We start from the raw sequence: 9,521 nt of genomic DNA on the forward strand, positions 1-9,521 counted from the left end.
ACACTTGGTGGTGTTGTGTTAGTGCTCCCTTAGGCGATTTCTTCAAGGCTCATGTGGATGATGAGCTGTTGGGTACAAGAACATCAAATTTGTTTAGCAAAGAATCAATCCTGGTTTTGGGTTGGCCTTCGTTGCTCTTGGTAGACGAGGGCGTGGCCGCGTCCTGGGTTGTTTGGGAGGAGTTTTCGTCATCTTCCTGCTCGGCTTGCAAATCGGTGATTTTCCCGGTGGTGATGTTCCATTCTTCAGTAGAAGAGTTGGACGACAAAGTTGATTACTATTCAAGATCAATTGGTGTTTCAAAATTTGGTTGGCGGTTGTATCTAAATGAGGGTCGTCGAACTTTGCTCCCCTTATTTATACGACACGTGCCCTACTCGAATCTCTTGCTATGATGTCCCTGGCGGTCCATGTCTTGCTCCTTCCAGTTTTCAGGTTCTCCCAAGGACACCAGCCTTATTGGGGTTTACTATTTCCAGGCCTTTCTTCCTGATATTAAATTATACACAGCTTCGCTGTGAAGGCATTAACTTACTATTTTAGTTATTCACCGCCGCTAGTCCCTTGGTAGTTGAAGTGAGACCGCGACTAGGCAACTGAGTAGGCACTTACTCTAGACTGCGATGTCATGTATATTATGATAGTGAATCAGAACATCACGTACATCTAAGCACAAGGGAATACTTGAGAGCTTTCATAGTCGACCTGCAAGGAGGAAGGTACACGCTTGTAAATCCGGGAAGAGCTTCGAGTCTTGGCCAAAGTGGTAACTCATACGCTTCAAATTTTCAGCTAAGCATATGCAATAGGTGATATTCTGCTCTAATTCTCTTTGCAATCTTGATACATGTCTCTCGCATACGTATACAATATGGAAGCATTTCTGGTTCAATTCAACAGGTTAGCTCCTCGTTGGCTGTGTACATTTATCTATGTACTTACGTGCTTCTGTGACAACTTATGTGTCTCAATGCCGAAATGTGTTCAATGCAAAATGGTAGATACACTTCAATCAATATGTACTTTGTATCAATGGCACGCGTCTCAAACCAAATACGATATAGAAATTCTGACAGCAAGATTCTATACAGCAGAAAATGGGCTATAAAGAACACGACACAAAGATACCTAATACCTGAAGCGAATGGCGGACGGCATGGAACCTTGATAAATACAAAGCATACATTTTGCACACTTGTAATTTACGCACTGCACACACATCATGCATCAGAATAAACGACAGTCATCTTTTGCATCAATGAGCCTAAACAACAAATTACCTTTGTCATTGGTCACATTACAACATACACATATCTCACAACCTGTACACAGTAAGTATATCAACGTCAATATGTATACGCCATTAAAATACTGCTTTCCCATCCGTTGAGGTCAATTGGCTTTCAACGCGGTTAGTCGCATTACAGATTAAGTGGCTATATTTATTTATCTAGTAACACTGATTTATTTATACTAGTCCTCGAGAAGATCGGCCATGTCCTGCAATGCCTTTTGGATATTCTCACTAAACTTGACTGAATCTGTTTCTGGGCAAGATTTCTTACTCGCCACATGGAAGAAAATCGTCTTCTCACCTGCAAGTTAGAAATTAGAATGCAATATACAATATAAATAACTCGATTGACACGATCCCCTTTGCTATATTAAGGTCCAGACCTCGAAACTATATTCTCCCGACTATGGACTATATATGTACGAAAGGCGAACTAGCTACGTTCACGGAGTACTCTGATACGACACCAAAAAAACAGCCTAGAACTTGAGATTATACTCCGAATACTATAAACGTTCAAATACGAATGATGACGAGGATATGTAGCATGCATATTGTCAACACGTATAAACACAAACACATGCAATATCGTTGTGTATACCAACATAGTATATACGTATCATACACTGCACTGATAAATCCTAATCAAACACATACCTGCAATATTGTACCCTACTAGCAGCCCAGCATATAAGCAAACGCTGATCAGTCCTAATCATAATCTTATCTACAACGCAGTAGTATACTAAACCACCATACAACTAGTATACAGACATACATATATACATATATACACACATGCATAAACCATACCTGAAACACTGTAATATACTAAACCAGCACATACATATTATACTTCAGACTTGTATACATAAACCTTACCTGCGATATTATACGACACTCCGTAGCCACTGTCATCGACTGGGCCAAAGCCACCGCTGGGAGAGAAGTACTTGTCGTCCTGCTGTACATGTTTGCCTCCCCAATCCGCCGGATCACCCTTTATAATGCAAATAGATGTATTAAGTATATGCATATATATATATACAAGTATATATCGCTTCCGTGTTTACTGGAAAGAGTAACGAAAAGTATAGAGATCAAAACCACTCCACTAAAAAAATACATCAGTTACTTCTATCAACAGTATTGTTGTATGAAAAATTGAGCCCTGAAACACGCACACACCTGTCGTTGCGGCAGTTGGCTGGTGGATAGCTTCCATTTCATATTCAGAGCCTCAGACAAGAACTTAGACTCCGCACCCAATCCCATGGCCACCACATACAGCGCAAACAAGTGTCTGTCCACACCCTCGCCCTTCATGGCCTCCTTACTGATCTCGCTGTGGTTCCTGCACGCGTCTCGCAGTAACTCCAGCGTCTCCGCCTTGCTTACCTTCGGGTCCTCACAAGCCTTGACAAACGCTGCGGCCTTGGAGGTGCACGATCGGATGGTTTCCGTGCGACCGTCCTTGAACATGCGGGTCATAGAGGACTCGTAGGTAAGTGGGTGAATCTTAGCTTCGCGGTAGTACGCCAGTTGAAACGCCATCTGGATGAAACCGTCGGGCGAGCACTTCACCTTCTTGATGCGATCTTTACCAAACTTGTCAAAGCTGAACACGTTGAGTTCCAGATCCTCTCCCGCGGCGATGATTTCGGCCTGCGAATGCGGGACAGCGATATTCAGATCGATTAGATTTGTGTTTATAAACAAGCTTTGATTTCATAAGATATATAGATTGCGTGTAAGCAAATATTTGCGTGTATACATACGAGGTATAGCTCAATGCAATAATAGGCACATTACATCCTGATGAATCAGTTCACGCTAGTATCCGCTAGCACAAGCAGAATATAATGTGTTGGTTACGGAGGCGATACATATGGCCACACAGACTACTGTAATGGCTTTCACGCATAGACAGCCAAGAACGTATACCTAAAAACGAGCTATACGAAGGTTTATAGATCAACAGACTAAAGGCGACTAAAATATACATACACACAATTCACTCTGAATACATAAACAGAGGCACACGCACACAATCATCGAATTCTTGGTCCCAAGCCGTAATCCTGATCACGTACTTTGCACTCTAGAATAGTCTTCTCCAGGTCAGGGTTCATGCGGAAGTTCACGGCCGTTGGCACCCGTGCCTTTCCACTTACAACAGATCCTTTTTTGGCTTCCGCGTCCTTTATTTGATAAAATCCAACAAGGGAACCTCAGGTATGAGAGCTGGCAGTGAATCAACTAGATATATCAACAAACTTTGAAAATGTTCCAAGATTGGTAACATCACACGCAGTATCTATCGAATATCATAGGGTTAATCAGGAAGTATGAACATGAACCATGTACGTGTAATGCAAAACGAGAACAAAAAAAGAAAAGCATAGTGACAGTGTACATATTCAATCATACCAGATTCTTGGTCAAGAGTGTTGCCAGGCTGTCTGTGCTCACCAGATCCTTGTCTTCCTCGGCTGTGGATGGCTTCAAACATCCAGTTTTGCGATCATAAGGGTCTCTGTATTGATAAAAAAAACAGTAGTATATCCATAAGAAAATTTATACTACTTGTGGATATCTGCACCTCGACACAAATACATTTTCGCATATATGCAGATATATATTACCTGACAAAATACGAACTGACATGTATAGACATAAATGATCTAATAACATACTATATATATATATCGCATTGTGCTAACGTACAGACTACTATTGCACATACGATTTGATCTCTCGCCCAGAGACCGTTTCCCACATATGAGCGGCCACAGGGGCATCTCCCCATGAGTGCTCGCCATTGATACCAGCAATACCGTTCCTAAACACCACCAGATTAAACGACTTATCGGCCCACAGTCCGGTGCCGTCGCCGTGCAGCAGGTTCTTGCCCTGTAATGGATGACACGAAGGATATGGTGAGATGGTGAGATAACATCAATATGCGTGCAGTTTACAGGGAATTATACTCAACTGTATAGAGAGGGAGGAGTATATGTAATTATATAGAGAGGAAGTATATATTACTATATAGAGAGGTATATATTACTATATAGAGAGGTATATATTACTATATAGAGAGGAAGTCTATATGATTATATCGGAAGGAAGTGTATACAACTATATAGGGAAGAAGTTTATACAACTATATAGGGAGGAAGCATATAACTATATAGGAAGGAAGTTTATACAACAATATATTAAGAAAGTATATATAACTATATAGGAAGACGGTGGACGTGAAACACTATGGGAGAATTTATCGAGAACCTATATCATACTTAGCTGCCATTTGCTAATACATTTGACATATTCGATATACACCAGCCTTAGGATGGATACATCTGACTGAATAAGGGAATACTTACTAAGGAGTGATATAGATACAAACACAAGTGTATAAAAGTAGAGTTATATTAGTATATACACAACACCAGGTAATGTGTTGGCCATGCCCACCCACCTGCTCTGTCCAGGTCTGAGGCTCGTGATCGTCTAGACAAAGCGTGAAGATACTATTCTCCACCAGATTAAGAGATGCTCGATTCACACCGGCTGAGAAGTGCTTGTCCCTTGCCTCGGCCCACACCGTTCGGTTGGCACCTACCACCGATGAAGAAATAGGTTGTTTATTACAAACGATACTATGGCTTGAAATGTCCCTACAGCTTATTTTACTCGTTGAGATGGGCGAGAGGATCAGCATAACCGACAATTTTCTTGTACCTTTTAGCGAGGCAATACAGTACTGCCCTTAGAGATTGGCTAAATTAATTGATGATAATTAAAATGGATGGATATATTTAATTTGGCTTGATATTCCGGTCACATCTGGCTTACCTGTTAGCGCTGGAATAGACAGATCGGCTTCGCTGAAGTTCTCACTGGCCAGACGGTGGTCGGCGTGCTGGACGATGTACTCAAGACTGCGTTCCTATGTATTTGCATAAAGAAAGGCGAAATCATTTAGCCGTATACAAAAACATATCATCCTTTCCAATTATACACGGGACACTCTGATTCATGCTTGTGAGCATGAACATCTGTAGAACTTCTCAGTCCAAAATTCAACACGCATATACATCTCTCTTTCTTATATATATATATATATATATATATATATATTATATATATTGTATATATATATATATTATATATATATATATATATATATATATATATATATATATATATATATATATATATATATATATATATTATATATATATATTTTATATATATATATATATATATATATATATATATATATATATATATATATATATATATATATATATATATATATATATATATATATATATGTGTGTGTATATATGTATATGTATATATATACATATATAACACATACCAGATGATGCGGGGTCGACACCTCGCCGGTCTGTTTGTCGAACACCTCCATTTTGTACATCAGGCCCTTGTAGTTCACCACCACGTGCCTGCTTTCACCCGAGTCGTATTGTCGGATTTCATCTGCCTCTCTGTGGGGCACTCGTGTCGCACTGAACATAAACTGATACTGGTTCATACACAAGGGCACTAGCTTCTGGATTAGCAGGGGCTCCAACTGTTCTCGGTCTAGCATGGTCTTGAGCACGATCAACTCGTGTGTGAGGAAACCGGCGCGAGAAGTCTGTGTGGGCAGGGAAGGGAAAGGGAAAGGGAAAAGGAAAGGTCAAAGGAGGTGCACATAGAAGCAAAACGACGAAGCAGAAGCACACAGCGTAGAAGGGTTCATCATGGCAAGCAACACAATTCGCTGAGTCGGGGTTGAACTACGCTGGTGTGCATGTACGCAATTGACTGAAGGGAACACCACACGCATTGTGCGGTCACACCACTCGACCGATTTCGACTGGACCGGAGAGCTTATACGCTGAACAATACACAATAAAACAAACCACAGCAACCATGATCAAACAGCACACACTACATCAAGTACAGGGACATCGAAAGCTATTTGAATATTTCGGGCGCTACGACGTCATATCTGCTACACAGTAGCACAAACCTGATATTACCTGTTTCTTACTGGGCAAATGGGACGCGAAACCCAGTCCGTAGTAGTTGGAGTTGATCAGAAGAGAAGAGCGTCCACGCAGGTACACGTACTTCAGCCACCAATCAGATACGTAGTTGCTAGTCATCAGCTTCTTGACGTGCAGAAGTCCTTGCATCTGTGAGTTCAATGGGAGATATAAGTGCCACCTCTGGTACGTGAATATATACATATTCGTTCTCGCTCAAGTTGTTGGAAATTTATATACAACATATATATCTACAAATCTATTCAAACAGATATTGATATACATACGTATACATGTACATCTGCATATACCTCGTGTATTTATGTATGTACGTTTTTATTTCTATTTCATTCTCTGAATCTAAAGTAAAACATCGAAAACCTTCAAGCAAAAAATGCCTCTACATTTAAATAATACCATGGATACATAGATTATCATGAATCAGGTATATACGTATGCATTGATTGATAAACATGGTACACACACACACCTTGGTCAATTCGCTGGAGGCCAAGAATTCGTCCGCTAGCTCCTTGATGTACTGATACTTTGAGGGTGAGAGACAAACCTCAACACTCTTGAGATACCGTGCTACAGTGTCCTTGGCCGAGGGGATAGGCATTGTAGGCATGGCTACGTTGAAACTGTACGTGTTTGGCTGACGACCACCTCCTGCACAGAGATAATAATACACCGTTTGTCGATAATAGTACCAATATGTGATGCAAATAAACATTTTGTCACTGACAAATATGCATGGGCATGACCTGAGATGCATCCATCCCATTTACGTACATATACGCGCACAGGATAGTCCTTTGTGTATGTAAAAAATTACACATACCAAACCCTACACACCCAATCGAATCAGATGACATACCTAGATAGAAGATCTTCAACATCGCACCCCAAGCGAGTGTCATCTTACTTTTGGGAGCGTCCATCCATCCCTGGTAGCTCAGAAGGACCTTCAGCAGAAGCCGATGAATGTACATGAAAATCATTATTACAAGCACGCCCACAATGGCTGACTGGTATCTGTATAAGACAGGAGAGTCGAGACGCGGCATTGTCAGTTGTGTGTGGACGAGGTTCTGCGTGTTAGGTAGGTAGGTGACTACTAATACTGAGAAGTAGATCAGACACTGTGCACTTGCTGAGGGATGAAATGAGACGCCTGATATATTGCTACTACAAGCTAGTGCATACGCCAAATACCAATCGTTATATGGCAGGACGGGCGTGCTACAAGCGAAACTAATAAATAAGCTCACTTTACAGTACTCAGGGATCGAGAGTTGTCAGATTCAGGTATGATCAACATATAGCAGCCTTATTGGCGAACACAATTCCTTAAAGCTCTGCTTGCCTGTGAACAATTTCTCGATCTGACTTCTGTACTGGTTTAAACATACAGGTTAAAAGCAAATACATCGCCAAACACCAAAGATATCACACATTCGTATACCGATATGAACACATGCCCGTGATTTGCCCATATATGCCAATACTTGTGCACGCAGAACTGTCATACACATATGCATTGTATCAGGCTCGTGCAATCTTCCCAACATGCAAAATATAAAGACTTACGCAACACGAACGGCTATCGGCAGGTGGCTTGATAAGAGGTTCATTTTGCTGTCTACAGCCCAAACAAAGTCTGCGATGGCATTGTTGCGCCACCAGCCCTCTCGGTCGGCATCCAACATGAAGCCGATGTAAGCTGTGGACACATATTTAAAAAATATATATAATTAACCTTATATTGTCACAGTAAACCTGCATAAACACATGCTTGTTTTATGCACTTGTCTTATAGCAACGCGCACAGACCTTTCGATCGATGTTCATCTCATGATCAGCAACATAAAGCCGACGATTTCAGCTCCGAATATAGTTCACAAAATAGAATTTCATGCTGTGACATTGAGACATCAGAGTGACGATCGCGTATATTTACGAACAACTCATGTACCAACACAAATCAGACAAACTTTGGATTGACCTCGCACACAAGAACTTAATGTCCGTCAAATAAAAAGACACTCTATGCAATCACTTGCTTTGTATGTTCTTGATCTACGAATTCAATAGGCTACCGGCAATCATATGACGATATTAAATACACACGCACATACATGCACACATACACGCACATACATGCACACATGCACACACACATATATACATATATATACCAGTATAAATTATGCAGTTCGACTGTCTATAAAACCCCGTGGATATATACAGAAGTCAGTTTTTTTACACTGGCCACACAAACTGAACAGAACCGCACAGTACTTTACTTACACCTCGCATATACACTCAATAATCATAACATACCTATACTGACAACATAGACCAATTGGATGGGCAGTGGATACAGACTAGAAACCACATGGTTCCTAAACTGATATACTTTCTTGGCTATGCGACGACCGATTGATCGTGGATTGGGGATGAAAAGCACCACTCCGTGATGATTGTACGACACTTGGAAGTTCTAGAAAAGGATAAATTTGAAGAAAATTGAAAGTCTTGAGTTGATAGTCTATTCAGGTCAAGTGATAGTATTATATTCTGGCAGGTTAGTGCGAGTGAACGAGTATTGCGTGCATTTAGAAAGATAAATCGAGAACAATAATATTTGGCATCCGATGAAGGATTGCATATTTAGGAACGAGACCAGGGGGATTCAAACGCACTGAATTGGTCCAGTAAAGTGTGTCAATATGACAACACGGGCGATTTGGGCGTATACCGGACAAGAACAAGGGTCTATTAGATCAAAACAGATCGTCGATCCATCATATTAATGGTAAAAAAAATCGATCGGTTGATAATACGGGACAACGAGCTACTATGGCACGCACGCGAAGCACTTTCAGACAGTGATCAAGCAAGGCGACACTTGTGTCCAATATCTATTCCTTTTCATTTCACTGTTGAGATATATGTACGATCCATATCAACCTATTCGTGTTTATCTAAACTGCTCGTTCATACAAATCGAAGGATTATATATATATATATATACATATACATATACATATACATATACATATACATATACATATACATATACATATACATATACATATACATATACATATACATACACATATACATATACATATACATATANATATACATTATAC

General features: G+C 40.4%; 1 protein-coding gene across 1 annotated transcript in view; it reads right to left on the reverse strand.

The window, feature by feature from the left end:
• Window positions 1-1,432: 1,432 nt before the first annotated feature.
• Window positions 1,433-9,521, reverse strand: part of SARC_07338 (hypothetical protein) — an 8,584-nt gene continuing 495 nt past the window's right edge. The window contains exons 2-15 of the mRNA XM_014298730.1: window positions 8,707-8,866; window positions 7,954-8,086; window positions 7,241-7,398; window positions 6,851-7,032; window positions 6,355-6,510; window positions 5,685-5,966; window positions 5,156-5,249; window positions 4,779-4,918; window positions 4,041-4,207; window positions 3,725-3,830; window positions 3,388-3,495; window positions 2,483-2,959; window positions 2,177-2,294; window positions 1,433-1,595 (exon numbers count right to left, since the gene is read on the reverse strand). Coding sequence (XP_014154205.1) covers window positions 1,474-1,595; window positions 2,177-2,294; window positions 2,483-2,959; window positions 3,388-3,495; window positions 3,725-3,830; window positions 4,041-4,207; window positions 4,779-4,918; window positions 5,156-5,249; window positions 5,685-5,966; window positions 6,355-6,510; window positions 6,851-7,032; window positions 7,241-7,398; window positions 7,954-8,086; window positions 8,707-8,866 — 2,403 coding nt within the window. The 3' untranslated portion in view covers window positions 1,433-1,473. The remainder of the gene's footprint in view (window positions 1,596-2,176; window positions 2,295-2,482; window positions 2,960-3,387; window positions 3,496-3,724; window positions 3,831-4,040; window positions 4,208-4,778; window positions 4,919-5,155; window positions 5,250-5,684; window positions 5,967-6,354; window positions 6,511-6,850; window positions 7,033-7,240; window positions 7,399-7,953; window positions 8,087-8,706; window positions 8,867-9,521) is intronic.

The sequence above is a fragment of the Sphaeroforma arctica genome, assembly GCF_001186125.1.
Source record: "Sphaeroforma arctica JP610 unplaced genomic scaffold supercont1.574, whole genome shotgun sequence".
Lineage (NCBI taxonomy): Eukaryota > Ichthyosporea > Ichthyophonida > Sphaeroforma > Sphaeroforma arctica.